We start from the raw sequence: 18540 nt of genomic DNA, 5'->3' as shown, positions 1-18540 counted from the left end.
GTAGATAGATAGAAGTACAAACAACTACATTTAAAAAGTTAAACCCATAGAAAAAGATGGTAAAAATGGAACCATTAACTAACCAAGAAACCAACTACCATGGTGGTTGTGGTCTAATGGTACAAGACAATATATGTACTATATATATATATATATATATATATATATATTTCCCGATTGGCCGCCTAATGGATGATCGGTTTCCCACGTGGCCCTCTAAATTTGCATAAAAACGGTAGAACTGCCTTATTACATCTCAAGGGTCACGCGGCATGAAAAATTGAAAAAAGGAATCATCTCCGCATTTATGCACACTTAGGAGGCGACATGAGAAACTGGTCATAATGCGGGAGGCCAATCAAGAAATAACCTTACGTATATTGATAGAGAGAGGTTGACAAAATTGAAGGAGGTGGTTTAATTATGTACATGATGGTTGTCAATAACTCAACAGCTTAAAGCTTCATACTTGACTGGAATTGGTCTGCTAAAATTGACATGAGACAACAAATTCCCAACAACACCAATATCCCTACAAAATACACCTTGGAACACAGCTGCAGCAGCTGCTGCTGATCTCTGATCTTGCTTCAACTCAATTCCACCCAAATTAAACTTTGTTGAATTAACTTGTTTTCGAAATTCCCCATCTGATTTTGATTCACAAGACGAAGACAAAGAAGATGAAGTTGTCTTTTTTCTGCGTTTCGCAGCTACTTCTTCGTCGATAATGTTACACATTATACTTGAATACCCTTTCTGTAACAATCTATAAAGCAATAATGCTGACATTCTTGCTTGATCTTTAACTAAATCAAGATCTCGATTATCGACAAACTCACATCTATCAACGAAGTTCGTAGATTTATCTGGTCTATGTTTCAATGCAAGTAATAAGTGAGCTCTTTCAAGTTCTGATCTTGAACAACCTCTTCTTAATCCAATCAATCTATAATAATTAACATTACCCATTTCTCCTAATCCAATTCTCTCTCTCAGTTCTTGCATCTTTGATGTTAATGCCTTGAGTTTTTCGGGAACTTCTCGATAGCTAATACTTCGTTGTTTCCAATTAGGACCAGGGAGTTTTCGATCACGTACAATGGTATCATATAGGAGTTTTAAGTGTTCAAGATCACGAAGACAATCGGGTAGACAGCAAATTGTTTCAAGAAGGGAAGATCTTGTAGTTAAAGCTTGAATATTAGTTGGATCAAGAGCTAAAGTTCTGTTACAATCAGCAATGGATTCTGCAATTCGACCGGAAGATTTATATGCTAAAGCTCTATGAAGATAACAGTCTGAGAGAAACCCTTGTGGGATTCCTCGACGATTCTCAAGGATTTTAGAGAAATGACGAATGGACTCGGAGTAGATACCAGCATCAAGAGCCGCGTGTGCTGAAGTTTTTCGACGAAGAAGAAGCTTAATATGGCTTAGAAGTTGAGAAATACTTTCTAATTCTGATAATGGTGGATTAGAAAGGTGAGTGTTGTTGTTGTTGTTCATGTCAATGCAGATAGGGACATTAGTGAAGGGAAAGTTATCCTCAGACCAACAAACACTTTCTTTTCGAAATGCGGCTAAAGCGAGACGTTTTCCGGTTTGAAGTAGAACCATAGCATCTTCCATTAGACCTAGATGACAACAAGCTTGACCTAAAACTAGATACCTGCAATTTTTACAGAGAAGAACATGAGTAACCAATTTAAAAAAAGATCATAACAATACCTTTCATATAAATTTTTCCACTATATATCAATGATCTAATTCCATGTTGCTACTTTAGACAGGAGTAACCCCGCTCTTTTACCATAATACGAAATGACGAAGATATAAAGAAACCAGAAAAGTAATAACGAAAGTAAACAATCACACAAAACACAAGAGCTTTCGGTATTTGTAGCTCACTGAAATCCTAACACTCCGCATCCACGACTCGAACAAATTTCCGGGAAACGGATTCCGACTATCTATTCGAGTTGGATATAGACACATTTTCAAGTACCCATTTCTAGTTCTAGTTAAATTTCCATCTAATTGTATCTTAAAGTCAAGGCTATAGCCTAGATATCAAAATACCCTAAACATTGTGCTCTTATTTTGGGAAAAAGAATGGGAAAAAGATGAAATTTTTATACCTCCAATGGCCTTCTTTTGGGGAGTTTTTGTAGAGGGTAGCCATGAATTTCTTCTTCAGATCTGAAACAGAGAAGCATTTGAAAGAAGGGTCATCTTCATCTGATTCACCACCATATGAAGATGACTTACGACCAGAGAGAAGCTTGACTCTCTCTCTACAATGTTGTGAGTTTTCAGAAGAGAGAGAAGATTGTTCTTCTGATAAGACTAACTTATAACTAGGTATGTATTCTTGAAGCATATCAGCTACTTGTTTGAATCTTCTAAGATAAAGAAGAGATCGAGCTTTTAATTCAAGAGCTATTTCAAATCTAGGAGATAAAGCTAGTGCTGAATCAAGGAGATTTAAAGCTGAAGCTATCTCTGTTGATTCTTGAGTTGATATTAGAACTCTAGCTTCTTTCACATATTTTTCAACTACCTGTTCAAAGTACAAGTATAGAGAGAGAGAAAGTTTAGAAACAGAGAATAATAACCTACCCATTTGATCCCCAAAAAGATGTCAAAAATGAAAAATAGAGAATACCCATTTTTTCCTTTTAGGGTTAAATCAAAAATGAAGAAATACCCATTTTGATTGAACAGAAATTAAAGGATGAAAACCCATTTTGAGTGTAATGGAGAAGGTGAAAACAGAGAAATTAGAAGAAATACCTTTGTGTTGGTAAGCCACCAATGTCTCTTTTCCCCACAAGCTAAAGATGGAGAAGTAGCCATGGCTTCTTCCAACAATAACATACAATGGTTTGAGAAGCAAAGAGTGGGTCTCTTTTATTTATACCATTGGAGTTATAGAGAAAGAGAGAGAGAAACTGAAAACACACATTATTTTACTATAATTTAAAAGGAGAGAGAATGGCAGCTTTGACTGTTGAGAGAGAGAGAGAGAGAGAGAGGTCAGATCAGAATCAGATGATATCCTTCAAATTCTTCACTGGCAAAGCTTTTTATACACACCTATCCTTCTTTCTCTCTCTCTAAAATATCAAGAGAACAACACACCTATGCATTTCACATAAGTAAAGATTGAACCATCAAGGCATCAATAACATTCAATAAGGGAGGTAGTGGAGCGGGACTTTCACAGAATTTCATAGACAAAATGTCCCGTAGACATTTCAAACATTTCGGATGAGTTATTATAAACAACATGTGTTCATAGACATTTTCAAGACATTGAGAGTTTGTAGACAAAATGTCTTTATAGACATTTCAAGACATTTGATCCATAGACAAAATGTCCTGGGGACATTTTAAGATCTTGAGTCCATTGACAAAATGTGTAATGCATATTATATTTGTGCTAATCAAAAATATATTTTTCGACTTTTGTAGACATCTGTGAATATTTGTGGACATTGATGGACATTTGGTAGACATTTATTATTTTAATATTATTATTATTATTTAATCACATGAAATAATATATTAATACTAACATTTCAAAAATATATTTTTCGACTTTCGTAAACATCTGTGAATATTTGTGGACATTGATGGACATTTGGTAGATATTTATTATTTTAATATTATTATTATTTTTTAATTACATGAAATAATATATTTATACTAACATTTCAAAAATATATTTTTCGACTTTCGTAGACATCTGTAAATATTGTGGACATTGATGGACATTTGGTAGACATTTACTATTTTAATATTATTATTATTGTTTAATCACATGAAATAATATGTTTATACTAACATTTCAAAAATATATTTTTCGACTTTCGTAGACATCTGTGAATATTTGTGGACATTGATGGACATTTGGTAGACATTTATTATTTTAATATTATTATTATTGTTTAATCACATGAAATAATATATTTATACTAACATTTTAAAAATATATTTTTCGACTTTTGTAAACATCTGTGAATATTTGTGGACATTGATGGACATTTGGTAGACATTTATAATTTTAATATTATTATTGTTGTTTGATCACATGATGGACTTCAAATGTCTCTTGTTTTTTGAAAGACATTTTGGCTTCCATATTTGTCCCAAATCCTTCACAAATTCATCAAACTATGAAGTCCACCAAAGTCTGAGACATATTTTGTCTACAATCGAATGCCTCGGACTTTCATAGACTCTCAAATGTCTGGATTTGAATGCCTCAGACTTTTGTGGACTCTCAAATGTCTGGATTTGAATGCCTCAGACTTTCGTGGACTCTCAAATGTCTGGATTTGAATGTCTCAGACTTTCGCGGACTCTCAAGAGTCCGCGAAAGTCTTACTCCACTACCCCCTAAGATTGTTAGTAGGGGTGTTCGTTGGTTCGGTATCCAGTAATTTGGTATCATCCGTTACCAAACCGCTCATGGTTTGGTTAGTGATTTTTCAAACCATTACCAAACCGCTCATGGTTTGGTTCGGTTACTAACCAAACCATCATAAGCGGTTTGGATACTACTGGATACCAAACCATCTATAAAAAACAATTTGTTCTCCATGAAAATTGGCGAATCGAGTTACTTTCTTCATACACTGACGTATAAAATCAAGAAAACACTCCTTAAAAATCTGGAGAAACAATCAAACTAACACAATACGTCGAAAACCATTTGAAACATTAAAGACATGTGCAGGCCACCGACCGAAACATTATGTAGTACCTAGTAATATCATCGATACATGAATTGTTTTAATATAATACTAGCTAGTAACATTATATTGTAGTGGTGTTGTTGGATTTGTATGAAATTATGGAGATATGATAGATATATTTTAGAAAAAAAATATGTAAATATACAATTATAAATATTAATTGAACTTAACTGGTTCGGTTTGGTTTTAATGGTTTCTAAAGATTACATCCATTTACCGAACCAAACCAGTTGGTTTTTGAAAATCTACAACCATACCAAACCACTTGTTGTTTGGTTTGGTTAGAAAACCGACTGGACCGGTTTGGATCGGTTTGGTTTGATTGGTTTGGTCTATTTTTGCACACCCCTAATTGTTAGCCCCTCTCAACAAAAAAAAAAAAAAAAAAAATTGTTAGCCCAATTCAGAGGCTATGAGATATTTACAGCTCAGCTTTAGGTTTAGTGGATTAGAAATAAAATGAATCTTTAGTAGTAATTGGAACTTTCATTTTTATTTGTTTGTAGTAAATACAAGAAAAGTTTATTTGTGTGTAGAAAATATCATATGTTTTGTGAACTAGTCGAAAACTAAAAATAAATAAGTGTTTTTGACCAATACACACAAAGATTGAGATGAAAATAATGAAATGTATGTTGTCTGCCGTATCCTTTTTTTTTTTTTTTTTGTTGAACTTCCGATGCGGCATATAATTTTTCAATTTGATCACAAAAAGAAAAAAGAATTAGTGAATTCATACTGTGGTAATATGAGATCTAAGGAAGTAGAAGACAAACATGTCATATTCATCATCCATCATTTTCACACAACCCATTGATGAAGAAAGAAAAAGATGGTAAAAGCTCAAATGTCATAAACTTTGTTTTTTTTTTTTAAAGCATAAACTTTGTTTCATTCAGTAAAAAGTTGAATGACAAAATGATCCATCCATCCATGCCTGCCTGAAATTTACAGTTAATCATGAACTATAATATCTGTTCCATCATGGACTGCTCATTCTGCCAAACCCCCATACTCAAGTAATTATCAACTAAATAGTAACTAAATTAAAATCCCATTATTATTTGTTGAAAAATCCTGATTTCTCAATACATTAATCTAAAAAGAGATGAAGAACAAATTCAAGCTGCTAGTTTCCTCCTACCCTTACTAATAAGAGAAGAAAAGAGATGAATAAAAAGGTATCTGAAAACGATCCTAGATAACCAGACTAGTAGTATTTTACATCACGATTGAGTACGTACAATTGAATTTCCGTATCAAGTCCAGTGAGATTTGGAAAACGGCAATCAGAAAGTTACCCGTTTTAGGTACCAGCTTACACGTCTATTTGATGTACTGAGAAACCCATTTGAACCCGTCACCATACCCCATCTTGCGGACGATACTACACATGAAGACCTCCAAGGGTCGAACATTTGACTCGGCAAGATTAACCTTGCCCTTGCCAGTGGTGAAATTGGTCAGGCCCAAATAAAGGCGAAGCTCGTCTTCTGAAGCTGCAAATGGTAAGTCAATTTTGTTCCCTAGCACAAGGAATGGGACGGTGGCCAGTGATTCATCTGAAAGTAGGGCATCCAGCTCCTTCTTTGACTCTGCAAATCTCTCCTTGTCATATGCATCGACCAGATATACAACAGCATCAACCTGCACCATGTAGCACCATAGAGGTTCCGTTAATTAACAAGTATAATAGATTGATTCGAGAGAAATCACATTCAGGATGAAACTTGATAAGTGGATCATATCAGCTGGAAAAAAAAGTACTTGTCGACCCATCGGATTATTTAGATGTTGGAAGTAAGAGAGCGAAATCATGATAGCACTTGAAACAAAAGCGACTCATTGAAGCACAAACAAATTGATCAAAGGGTCCTAAAGAACGAAACAGTATTCAGTTGAATTACAATAAAGAACGTAATCAAGATACCAAGGTGTTAGAAGGCAGTACCAAATTTAACCAAGTATAGTACAAGAATGGCAAAAAGAAATGTAAATCATTCCGCTTTCTTGATAGCAACCCAACTAGTCTACATAAAGGGCAAATTTCAAATCGCTTCATACTTCCGTTTGCCAATTTGAACAGCACTAGCTAACTCCGGCAAAGTTTTCCGAGATGCTTCAACCAACCACATTTCTTCACGCAGTTCTGTGTTTTTAATTCAATCTAGGACTTCTACGAAGGTCTAGTATGTATCAACAATTTCATGACTTTGTGAGGACTGAGGAGGTATAAATGCGGCAATTCTAAATGTATCAACAAATCGACTCTGAAAACATTTTACTTTGCAACTTCGTGAACTCTCATAGGGCTAAACACAGGAGGAAATCACACTTAATAGAATCGTCCCTACGAACACGTTATCCAAGTTAAAAGGACTTTGTTTTCACAGACAATAGAATCGTCATTACGAATACGCTATCCAACTTCATTGAACTTTAAAAAGGGAAAAAATAGAATGTACGATTCAGTAACGCCCCAAGCATTCGCAGTTATCAATATTGTCCACGCTTTTATCACCCAAACCCAAGCAGAACTAGTACATAATTTTGTTCTTGGCGAAGGCTCCACAAGCCTACCTAAAAGCCTTTGAAACTTACTAAGCTCGAGCACATACCTAGAGCCTAAGCTCCAGACGCTTTCCGAGCTACTGTGGACTATCGAATTTGAAATCAGATCAACTATGAATTCTATCTAAGAAATACATTTAACATGAAAACATAACTATCAACTATGGAAATTCAAAATCAGATCAACTATGGGAATTCAAAATCGGATCAACTATGGGAATTCGAAATCAGATGAAAGTAACAAAGAATCAAGATGAAATCTTGCATACTAAACAGAATTGAAAATCATAATATTCTTACCTTGGCATAATAATCTTTCCATACTCTTCTAGCAATCTGATGACCACCCAAATCAAAAGCTTTGAACCTGATCTTTCCAATACTCAATTCCTCTGATGTTGGATACTGTGTTGGTTGATGTTGAACTAATCTCTGATAATCAATCAATTCACAAAAACATCAATAAATAAAAACCCAAACTTGAAAATCAACAAAGATCAAAACTTTAAAAAGATTAAATAGTACCTCATCTTTCAACATATGAAGCAAAGTTGTTTTCCCAGCATTATCAAGCCCTAAAAACAAGATCTTAGCTTCTTTCTGCCATAACCCAAGAGAAGCAAGAACCCCATAAAACCAATCAACAAGAAACATTCTTGATTGATCTCAAACGATTATCAAACTCCCCCGACCTTAGATTTCGACTGAAAATTCTTCACAGTAATGCAGATTCAAGAAGAATACAAGTAGATCGGCCAAAACCCAAATTCAGAAACTAGTTAAATTTAAAGATATTTAGAGAGAGAGGCCAAATAGAAACAGAGATCGATCTTGGCGTGAAAGATTTTTAGAGAGAGAAAGAATAAGAGAAAAAATGGAAAATATGGAAACAGAGGATTTATATGTATGAACTCTCTACTGTTTACCGGTTTAACAAGTCTAAAGTTAGTTTTTAATCATGAAAATTGAACGTTAAGGGAGTTAAGCAACCGGTGATTTCCGGTAATGAAAGGGATTCAGCCAATAGAAAGTTGCCAAGTCATACAGAATTCGTCATCACATCCAAGTTGTCAGTTGGGTTAAGGGTGTCTCCAATGGCGCCCCCATATTTTACTCAAACCCACCTTCAATTTTGGCACTTTTCATGGGCCACGGACTAAGCAATCCGAGGCCCACATACTTCGCAGTGCGAGGGGCACTCAAACTGGGCTCAGTCAATGATGTTCAAGCCAACAAGAATTGGGTCCAGTCAGAATGTCCTCGGACTTGCCTAGTACGTGGATGCGAACAGAAAAGGCTGGCCTGAATAAAAAAGAGGGGCGTTGTAGACGCATCTATGGGTTAATCCTAATTTGGGCCTAACGGATTCATAAATGGATCTCAAGAACGATCAACTTCGAGATGCCTTGATAAAGAGAAAGAATTAGGGAGAAATCTTGTTCTCTCCGTACTCATGCTCCGACGAGAGGTGTAGTTTCCCCTTATCTCTCTTCTTCCACCGCCACATCTTCATCGTCATCTCGACTGACATCTCTTTTTTCATCTTCATCGACATTCTTCATCATTGTACCCCTCTCTTTCTTTACATTGAAAACTTTTTCGGGGATTGGACAAAGATGAGGTGGTGGAAATGAAGAAGAAATAGTGATGGAAATGATGGTGACAAAGGTGAAGAAGTGACGACCCTAAATGTAGAGACATGAAGGGGGTGACTACTCCTCCAACGAGAGCAAGATTTCGGTATGAATTTGGTTGATGGTCGCCTCTCTCTCTCTCTTTCTCCCTTTCTCTCGCTTTCAGTATGACGAAAAAATAGACAAAACATATTGAGGACCAAATTAAAATTACATCTCATCCAAAAATACGACAAAAGAGTGATGTAAATGACCATTTTGAAAGTAGATCACGACAAGGGTACCATTTTGGTGAGTTCAGACTAGGGGAAGGAATCGGTCCAGGTCGGGTCGGTCGAGTGCATGTCATTCATCGGATCGGGTCGGTCAGGCTCTTAAACTCTCTGTCCATTCGGGTTTAACCCAGCGGGTTATTTAAAAAATCCTAGTGCCCAAAACCCGTCCAAGACCGTCAAACTTTTCGGGTTTCTGGGGTATCGGGCGACCGAGTATCAGGTTTTCACCAAAGTTTCAAAATATCTCGGTCAGAATGACCAAAATATTTCTATTTCGATCGTACCGAAATATTTCTATTTCGATGGTACCGAATTTAATTAAGTTTCTCTTAACAATGTTGTGTCAAGGACACTCCGCACTTAGACAACAATATATGCATACATATCTATATTATACACTTCAAATACTTTATATATATATATATATATATATATATATATATATATATATGTATGTATGTTATACATGCATACGTAAATACATACAAGCAAGCATACATATAATGTGCATAGGTATTATCGTATAAATTGATGACATTATTAAGCGGGTTATGTCGGGTAAAGATTACCGGGCGGAATGCCGGGTAGCACTTCAAAACCCGTACCCGACCCGTTGTTTTTATCGGGTCGGTCGGGCTAAACCCGCCTTCGGATTTCGGGTACCCACGGACTCGGGGTACCCGTGACGGGTTTCGGATTTGTGGACTTTTTCCCAGCCCTTGTTCAGACATCTATAGGAGATAAAATGGAATTACTGGGACGTAATTCGTTTCTAGAATAGACTTATCCTAGAACAATTTAGTCCAGACTTATTCTATATTCGCCTCCAAACAAGTCATATAGACGAAAACTAGGGTTTCATGATAAAATTGATACACCCTTCCATTTCTCTTCGTCTTCAACCAGAAAACCCTAGCTCTCATCTTCCAGGTAAACTTTTCTCTCTATTCCTTATTTCTGCAAATTTACACCAGAAATTGACTAATCTAATCCCTTTCTCTCTCTATTACAGAGAAATGGCCAAGTCGAAGAATCACACAGCTCATAACCAATCACACAAAGCTCACAGGAATGGAATCAAGAAGCCAAAGAGACACAGACACACTTCCACCAAAGGGGTAATTTTTTTTCTGATAAATTTTAACCAGTTTTTTCGTTCTGGGTCTGATAAATTTTCGTTTTTTAGTATGGGTTTTTAAGTAAGTTCGATGAATTCATAGTATTTATATGTGGGTGATGATTAATTTTAACCAGTTTTTCAATCTGGGTCTGATAAATTTAGGGTTTTTTTTTATCAGTCTTAATGAGTTTTTGCAATCTGGGTCTGATAAATTTTTAGTTCATAATATTTCGTTTGTGGGTAATGATGATATAGATGGATCCAAAGTTCTTGAGGAACCAGAGGTACGCTAAGAAGCATAACAAGAAGGAAGGAGGATCTGCAACTGAAGAAGAACAGTAAACCTAGAACGTATTAGGAATGGAAGATTTTAGGGTTTTAATTTTGTTTTAACAAGTTAACTTGTTAATGTTAGACTTGTTTTATTTGTCCTATGAAGATGCAAGAACATAAATTTTGCTAATGGTATTATAGTCCTTCTCTGATATTTGAGATTATTGATGGTTTTGATTTCCTAATTACTTGTTTAAGATAGTTATGAATTCAATTCAAGGAACATAGTATAGAGTAGTAGTTTATTTGCTCATTATCTTGCAAATGTGTTACTTGTTTGTTTACTATTCTAGTTTTGATTTCTTCGAATTTCATGGTTCATTTAAATCAGAAATGATTTAGAATAAAACCAGGAGGGATAGGTTTTGTGTTTCATCAGATTGGGACTAAAATGAGACATTAGCCACACCTGTAAGCGGCAGCTACCACACTGGTCCTTGTAGGAGCTCGAACCCCCCAAAGAGCATAACTGTCGACAATGGAGTGGTCGTGTTGAATTCATGCTAGTTGAACTAGCAACACGATTGTTTATGGAGCTAGTTGCACTATCAACATGAGGATCAGTCGGGCTCCTTGAGCCACCACTTTGGTTGGGCTAGCAACATGAGGATCAATCGGTTCGTTGAGCGAGCCACCACTTCAGACTGGCTGACTTATGAGTATGAACTCTCCCGCCCGAGGGCAACACCATCTGTGTTCCATGAAATCAAACCGAACAACAGCTTCACGGATTGGGGCAGCGGTCGGAAGTGTAGCTGGTGAGATCTTCGGTAGGAAGTGCAGCTGGTTAGCCTGAAGATCGAAGTTTGATCTTCTCTGAGCAGGAGACGCAATGTATCAGGAAAGATCCAAACATTCAATAAGAAATCACATGGTGGGTTAAATCTCTCAATATTGAAAAGAATCTGCTGAGTCAAAGTCGATTGATAGTTCAACATATCTGGTGGGTTAAGTCTTTTGGGTGATTAGTGGTTTTATGAACAAAAAATAATTTAGATGGTAATAGTTTCCAGAATCAAATAAATACAAGAAAGATAATTTAGGACTGTCAAAATTTTCAGATAATTTTCTTTGAAACATATTTCCAAGGAACCACTAGAACTCTATATGCAACTTAGTCTGTGAGCAGTGCCCTTCACTTCGAACAGGCTTTCCACTTCCATTGAACGCTGTCGAGAGATACAAGGGTGAAACAGCTTGATTAGTCTACACAGCTACTGGTTTGTTGTCTTGACTTGGTACGTTAGCATCTACCTTCACAATCGAGAAATGTAAAACCAGGAAACAATGTTAGTACATTAGCGTTTATTTTGATTAGGTTCTTCGCTCTAGATACAAGTACTGAAGTTGTGGAAAAGATTCACAAGGCATAACGAAAATCGATAATCTGAACTAGTTCTCATAACGGTGTCAAACAAAGTCTATCGACTCGTATTTGGGATTTATTGCAGATGGAATCAAGATCATACCTTGGCTGATTTGAATAGTTCGTCGATTACTTCGGACAAAGTTGGATGTGCATGAACTGCATACTTAATGTCCTGCAACATTTCAAAATGCAAACTATGATAAAACTTAATAGGATCAAGGAATGTTTTTACAGTCTGGGTAAAACAAAAGTAAAATATTTCTGCCGCACTAATTGGACGAGTCGACCTTTCATCCATTGTTAATAAATTCCCACATAGTGCTCAGAAGTCTGAATCTCTTCGACTTGCGCTGAAAATTATAATCTTTGCCTGCTTTTGGTGTTAAAACGTATTGACTAATCATGAGTTACCTGAATACGGGTTCCCAAGGCAATAGCATTAGATGCTTCATGGATAAGGTCTGCCGCATGCAAACCAAAAATATGAACTCCAAGAATCTCCCCATTATCTGGTCTATATATTAACTGCATGAAAAGGAAAATGGAGATGAAGTTATTAGGGTGATTCAATATAAACAACAAAAGGAAAAATAAAATAAAGGATTTCTATAATTGTATAATTTGTTCAGAGGACTAGAGTGAGAAATAAAGGCATAGATGTAAAGAGAAAGAAAGAATGTATGATGTGTGTGTGTGTGAGAGAGAGAGAGAGAGAGAGAGAGAGAGAGAGGGAGAGAGAGAGAAGAGGTTTTCCAACTTCCGGAAGAAAAGAATACCGACTCTAGCCACTCATTTTGCTCTGTGCTTGTATACGGAAAAGGGATTAAAAGATTCTGTACAATTACCTTGGCGAGTCCTTCCCCTTCATTTTCTGCCAATGCCTTTGTGTTAGCCTTGAAGCTTGTTTTTGTAACACTTATTTTGAATCCCTCCTTTTGAGCTTTCTCCCTTGCTTGGGGCTGCAAATGCAAGAAGATGTTCTGTCAGAACATGAAATTCAGATATTGTTTTCAGAGCGTTTTTGAATATCATATTTTACTTCATGTTACTAGCTGACATTCTATATGCATTCGGAGTAATGCTTAGGATGGATCTTTGAATAATGTCTAATTCTAAGCATCTTAGAATTATCTAAATGAAGTTAATCCGAGTGCAACGGCTCATTGTGTTGAAGCTAATTTAATTTTCACCCAAACTGATTAAGGCTTTAGGTGACGATGAATTCCAATCCCAGTTTGATTCTTCATCATTAAGTTTAAGGTTCTAATCTGAAACCTACCTAGCAATCTAGAGTTCTAGACGACCTAAAATGACACTGAAATCTCTCTAGATTCATACAATTAGATAGAAGAATTCTTTATCACTTATTTATGCTACATTTGGCAGTATATACATACTAAGATAACAGATTGCATATAGAAAACATGCAATTGTCACCTAGAGCAACTTAAGTTACTACAAATGCAACATCTGGATAAAGTTTCAACTACAGGGGATCGCAATAATCATCTTGCACGATAGAACCAAAAGTGATACGCAATACGTAGAACTGTAGTAATATTTTTAATTTTTTATAGAGATAGACCTTGAAATTTAGCATTGAGGGTAATTGAAAACATAGAGCAGAGGAAGTGAAGGTAAAAAGTTTACCTCTGTCAAGCCAACCATACTGATTTCAGGATGGGTGAAGCAGGCAGCCGGAATGCTTAAATGGTTTAGCACATGATCTTTTCCGCACACTTGCTCCACCACTGTGAGAAGAAGCAATTCAAGGTTTTCAAAAATAAACTCACGCTTTTTTGTAAGAGCTCATAATAGGTGGAAAGTAACAAGCTTATAGTACCTGAAATCCCTTGTGCACTTGCCGCATGAGCAAGCATCATTTTCCCATTTGCATCTCCGATGCAGTATAAATGAGGAACCTAATAATAAAACCTATCCGGTTAAGTAGTTGCCGTAACGAGAGAAACTTTGAACTCGTAAAGGAATTCAAAGACATACCAGTTTTCCATCCTTATCAAATACTTGCATCCGTTCATCAACAGGAACAAAACCCCGTTGAGTTACTACATTAACCTGCAGAAAAATGATGGCAATATATTGAGCCAATTTTTCACATGTAGAAATATAAATGTAGCACCCAGCAAAAATAATATATAGGTTCACTTACATTCTCCAAACCGAGCCCTTTCGTAAACGGAGCCCTTCCAGTTGCAATAAGAGCAGCATCTACCTGCAGCAACTCATAGCTTACATTCACTTATGCATGGCAAGACTAAGTACAAAGAATAATTGCTTTGACAGTTAAAAACATAAAATACTAGTGAAGTTCTAATAGTGCAGATAAAAGAATAAAGATTGCAATTTTTTTATCACACTGAATTATCTCAATCGGGTTTTTCATTGTCAGATGATCATCTATGTCAAAAGTCAAAATTACCTCCAAGGTATCTTTCGGTTCCTTTGTCTTCGCGTCAATAAGCTCAATCATGACAGGTTTTCCGTCTTTTGCTGGAGTGATCTATAACAAAGACCGTATAAGAAGAAAAAATTTCATTATCTTACTTGCAAAGCTAGCAACAAACTGGTTTTGCACAACGAGATTACCTTGCTTGCAAATACACCAACGTGGTAATCAATTTTGCGTGGATTTATGAGCACTCTTTGGGCCAATTTTCCTATTTCAGGATCAAACCCAGGCATTAGCTGATCTAGTGCTTCAATAAAAGTAACCTGTGCAATAAATTCATGTTGGTAGTTGAACGAAAACAAAAAAGTAAAGCATGCTTACTGAGGACTTGAAATGAAAACTGCAGAAATGTTAAATGATTTAAAATGGTAAAAGATGTAACCATGTTAATTGCAAAAACAGAAGATTAAAGAAAAGGAAGAAACTCCTCTGCAAGCAAACCTTAGCTAACCGTCTTTGCAACAAGCAAAACTTTATTCATTTCACTGCAAATGCAACAGTAATGACAAAAGTATGTTTACCTCACTTCCTAGTGCTGTGTACACATCACTGAATTCAAGACCAATGTAACCACTGCCTACAATAGCAATCCAATCAGGAACTGTCTCAAGCTTGAGTGCGTGATCACTCGTAATTACAGTCTTCCCTGCACGGCATTTTTCAGTAAGTAACCTCTGAAAATTCAAGATAATGGAAAATTTTCAATTCAGAATTATAGATCATACATGTAACTAAAGTCAAGTTTTAAAATGAATTCATATGTCAACCAATAGTCATATATAGTGGAAACAAATCCAAAATACATATAATTTTTTAAGATATAGAAATTGGTTATATGCACATACCATCTACTTCAATGCCCGTAGGGACAAAAGGAACCGAACCAGTGGCAATAATTATATCCTTTGCAGTTATTACATTGTCGGAGAAGCCAACTTTCCCGTATTTAACTTGTTGCGGACCCTGAAAACAAACCCTTAATCCTTATTTTAGTCAATAGAGAAAAAATTTGGCAGGTCCTTGCTTGAACTGTCATATAACTCTCTCCACTGGCAAAATGAACTTTAAAACACCAAAGTAGCATGTCTGACTTACCACTACAGTTCCAACACCTGTTAATATGTCCACACCAAGAGCCTTCATTGAGTTGGTTAAGTTATTACGAATTTTGGAAGCTAGATTGTTAGCATGGTCAGCAACTGCCTGCCTATCATATCCAGCAGCAGAAACCTATCGCCAGAATTTACAAGTTGATACTTGTTAATATTTCATTCTTGGGCAATATTATTACGATAGTAACCATTTTACAACCATAACGAACAAGTTAGGCAAGAACCTCAGTGGTTGCAGATTAGAAAAACATGCACTTGTGTTTTTGTTATGACAAATGCATGCCAAATATAGAACTTGTCCCATGTTAAGACAACTAACGTTGATCTCTAGTTGTTTGATTGAGGGAAGGGTCAGCATCTAAACGATAAAGCCATGCGGGTATTGTCTCTTAAAGTTTCGAGCCTACTTTATTGAAAGCTCTATACTCGACCTCTGTCTAATTTTCTATCGTAAAGAATTAGTATTTTGACATACTTCTTAGAATGTCGGAATCAAAAGACCTATTGCCTGGTATCTGAAAACATTAATATAAGACGATAAAGGAGAATGCAATTGTTCTACCTGTAAACCCAAAGCCTTCAAATGATGCTCATTTTGAAACTCACGCATCCGACCACTCACTGCAAGAAGAGCTTTAGAAGGAACACAACCTCTGTTCACGCATGTTCCTCCTACTATATCACCCTCAATAATAGCGGTTTTCAAGCCCTGCACCAATTGTGCTTATCATAAGTTTTTAGATTATCACAAGGCACGTAAGTTGTTGCAAAAAACACATAAGTTTGGCGCTCAGGTAATATATTTCACTTCTAGACACTAGGCCAGTAATGCGATGTAAACGTAAGTATTAATAATGGAGTCAGGTCTATGGAGTTGTAAAAGAGGCAGTAGAAATACAATGGTGTAAAAGAAGTCCGACCTAAGACTTATAACTAGACCCCATCAAATTTTGAGTTAATGATCCTTACACGCTCAAATTCGTGTTGGACTTGATTAAACAGACGTGAAGGTATTTCTTTTTACGCTAAGGCTCCCTGTGCAGACCATACAACCTCGTGCAAACTGTGCAACCTTGTGCATACCGTGCAATCTTGTGTACACACCCATGGAAACGATGTGCAAATCTTACGCGATATGTTTGAATGTCTGCAAACATTACTCTGTCCAAACCTTACGTAGGGACCTAAAGCCAATTGACATTATATTCTTGGTTATTAAAGTACTATTTCCCCACGTGGGACTATACTCACATGGTCCTCACATGTGGCTTTATTTGAGCCTAACCCGTGTCGTTTTTGGGAGATGTGGAGCACGTGCAACCGTTGAGCTTATCACGTAATGACGTATGTGCATACCTCTGATTTCATTTGTGATCATCCAACTCAAAACCGATATACGGGGATGAGCAGAGAGAACCTAGATATTATATTCATGGTTATTTTAGTACCCTTTCCCCACATGGTACTATTGTCACAGTCTTGGCCAATTTCCTCATGTGCGTTAGCCTAGACTACCTCACTAACAATTACTCATAAATACAACTTCAACTAAATTAAACTAGAGGAACAAATTCACATTACAAAAAGAAGTTCAGAAAATTCAAAATTAAACAAATTATAACATTTCAAATCCCAATTCAAGCTCAAACCGTAAGATCTAATCAAAACACAAAATTACCTTGTCAACAGCATGAAGAGCGGCACCATGACCACCAACACCAGCTCCAATAATAACCAAATCGTAATCAAATCCTTTCTTAAGTGAACTTCCGTTTCCCGTCGTCAATGCCGCCGCCGATACCTCATTAATTGATGATTTCTGTTTCCTCGACGACGACGACGAAGCAATAATAATACGACTCGAGGTTGATCGTTTGGAATAAGAGAATCCATTAGATTGTCTTGTTCTCAGACCACAGAAACGAAGATTTATTATTGTGGTGGAAGTGTTAATGGAGGAGAAGAAGGATTGGAGTGAACGATGATCAGGTCTTGTAATGGAAGAAGGTGAAGAAGAGATAGAGAGAGAAAGTGAAGTTTGCATTTCTCTTTCTGGAGATGAAATTTGATGAAAGATAATTTGAGAAGATTTCTAGGGTTTTTTGATGAAGAGGGAGAGAGACATTTGGCGGGTCCGTCTGGTTATAGAGAGAGAGAAAGTGAAAGATTGGAGGAGATACCAAACTATAATCAGATAAGCTTCTCTTCTTACCTGGCTGACTCTGCTGACTTGTCATTTGTTGTAACTAAAATTAATGCCAAATTTCCACTTAGGACAAGTGCTTAGCTGGGAGTATTTCCCAAATAATTTTGTTTAATAACAAATCAGAATTTATCAAAAAAAAAAAAATAACAAACTAAAATTAATCTTCATCTTTACTTCTGTATTTGTCAACCTATTTTTTAGGAGCAAAAAGCCCATAGCCCAGCGTCGATTCCGCAAATATGGAGGTTCTATATTCGATCCAATAGGAGTGTAAATCTAGTAGGCTCTGTAAGATCTAGATTCGATTATCGTGTTTATCACATCTTATTGATGTATTACTGATCTAAATTCGGTTATCGTGTTTATCACATCGTATTGATGTATCACCGCTTTAGTAATGATTGTCTTAGTTAATTTCCTTAAAAAAACATACTTTCTAGGAAATATGAATCTCACAACACTTTGCCCTGAGTCCTAAAACACAGAAACTACATTTGTAACTATTTCAGCTAAATGGTGTTGACAACCCTCTTTATACATAGTTTATCATAAACTTTCCCCGTTTGATAGTATATATCGCTCATCTTGTATAAAACAATATTATAGAAGTACATAATTTCATTGGGACGTCAAAATTTAGATCGTATTGCCCAACGAAACTGAATTTCACTCCTAAAAGAAATCTTG

The 18540-nt window shown here is 36.2% G+C and overlaps 4 protein-coding genes across 4 annotated transcripts; 1 reads left to right on the top strand and 3 right to left on the bottom strand.

Moving 5' to 3' along the window:
• Positions 1–362: 362 nt before the first annotated feature.
• LOC147535889 (uncharacterized) lies at positions 363–3175 on the bottom strand. Its single transcript, XM_086643923.1, has 3 exons — positions 2797–3175; positions 2142–2563; positions 363–1672 (listed from the first exon to the last, which is right to left on the bottom strand). The coding sequence occupies exons 1-3, from the start codon at positions 2878–2880 to the stop codon at positions 448–450; spliced, it is 1731 nt and encodes a 576-aa protein (XP_086500049.1). The 5' UTR covers positions 2881–3175; the 3' UTR covers positions 363–447.
• A 2626-nt stretch (positions 3176–5801) lies between these two features.
• LOC147535888 (small COPII coat GTPase SAR1A-like) lies at positions 5802–8258 on the bottom strand. Its single transcript, XM_086643925.1, has 3 exons — positions 7860–8258; positions 7635–7766; positions 5802–6410 (listed from the first exon to the last, which is right to left on the bottom strand). The coding sequence occupies exons 1-3, from the start codon at positions 7986–7988 to the stop codon at positions 6090–6092; spliced, it is 582 nt and encodes a 193-aa protein (XP_086500051.1). The 5' UTR covers positions 7989–8258; the 3' UTR covers positions 5802–6089.
• A 1780-nt stretch (positions 8259–10038) lies between these two features.
• On the top strand, positions 10039–10881 carry LOC147535887 (large ribosomal subunit protein eL29z-like). Its single transcript, XM_086641644.1, has 3 exons — positions 10039–10173; positions 10256–10361; positions 10619–10881. Exons 2-3 carry the CDS (start codon positions 10260–10262, stop codon positions 10703–10705), a joined length of 189 nt encoding a protein of 62 aa, XP_086497770.1. The 5' UTR covers positions 10039–10173; positions 10256–10259; the 3' UTR covers positions 10706–10881.
• A 787-nt stretch (positions 10882–11668) lies between these two features.
• Positions 11669–18125, bottom strand: LOC147535886 (dihydrolipoyl dehydrogenase 2, chloroplastic-like). Its single transcript, XM_086641643.1, has 15 exons — positions 17326–18125; positions 16210–16356; positions 15631–15765; positions 15381–15498; positions 15057–15181; positions 14673–14798; positions 14506–14586; positions 14236–14298; positions 14067–14141; positions 13909–13987; positions 13716–13816; positions 12911–13024; positions 12477–12590; positions 12166–12237; positions 11669–11950 (listed from the first exon to the last, which is right to left on the bottom strand). Exons 1-15 carry the CDS (start codon positions 17689–17691, stop codon positions 11903–11905), a joined length of 1764 nt encoding a protein of 587 aa, XP_086497769.1. The 5' UTR covers positions 17692–18125; the 3' UTR covers positions 11669–11902.
• Between the last annotated feature and the right edge of the window lie 415 nt (positions 18126–18540).

The sequence above is a fragment of the Eschscholzia californica genome, unplaced genomic scaffold (genome assembly GCF_041429995.1).
Source record: "Eschscholzia californica isolate CP2 unplaced genomic scaffold, dmEscCali1.0.p SCAF_5, whole genome shotgun sequence".
Taxonomy (NCBI): Eukaryota; Viridiplantae; Streptophyta; class Magnoliopsida; order Ranunculales; family Papaveraceae; genus Eschscholzia; species Eschscholzia californica.
This window is presented reverse-complemented; position numbering and strand designations above follow the sequence as displayed.

Bases quoted from the DNA above. Each gene is read 5' to 3' on its own strand.
- LOC147535889 (XM_086643923.1), bottom strand. From the start codon at position 2,880: ATGTTATTGTTGGAAGAAGCCATGGCTACTTCTCCATCTTTAGCTTGT. The intron at 2,564-2,796 runs GTATTTCTTCTA...TACTTTGAACAG, and splicing joins GGTGGCTTACCAACACAAAG to GTAGTTGAAAAATATGTGAA. The intron at 1,673-2,141 runs GTATAAAAATTT...TAAAAATTGCAG, and splicing joins CCAAAAGAAGGCCATTGGAG to GTATCTAGTTTTAGGTCAAG.
- LOC147535888 (XM_086643925.1), bottom strand. From the start codon at position 7,988: ATGTTTCTTGTTGATTGGTTTTATGGGGTTCTTGCTTCTCTTGGGTTA. The intron at 7,767-7,859 runs GTACTATTTAAT...ATTGATTATCAG, and splicing joins TTCATATGTTGAAAGATGAG to AGATTAGTTCAACATCAACC. The intron at 6,411-7,634 runs GTAAGAATATTA...TACATGGTGCAG, and splicing joins GGAAAGATTATTATGCCAAG to GTTGATGCTGTTGTATATCT.
- LOC147535887 (XM_086641644.1), top strand. From the start codon at position 10,260: ATGGCCAAGTCGAAGAATCACACAGCTCATAACCAATCACACAAAGCT. The intron at 10,362-10,618 runs GTAATTTTTTTT...ATGATGATATAG, and splicing joins GACACACTTCCACCAAAGGG to ATGGATCCAAAGTTCTTGAG.
- LOC147535886 (XM_086641643.1), bottom strand. From the start codon at position 17,691: ATGCAAACTTCACTTTCTCTCTCTATCTCTTCTTCACCTTCTTCCATT. The intron at 13,025-13,715 runs GTAAACTTTTTA...TTGCATTTGCAG, and splicing joins GTATGGTTGGCTTGACAGAG to CCCCAAGCAAGGGAGAAAGC. The intron at 11,951-12,165 runs GTATGATCTTGA...TCGATTGTGAAG, and splicing joins AACTATTCAAATCAGCCAAG to GTAGATGCTAACGTACCAAG.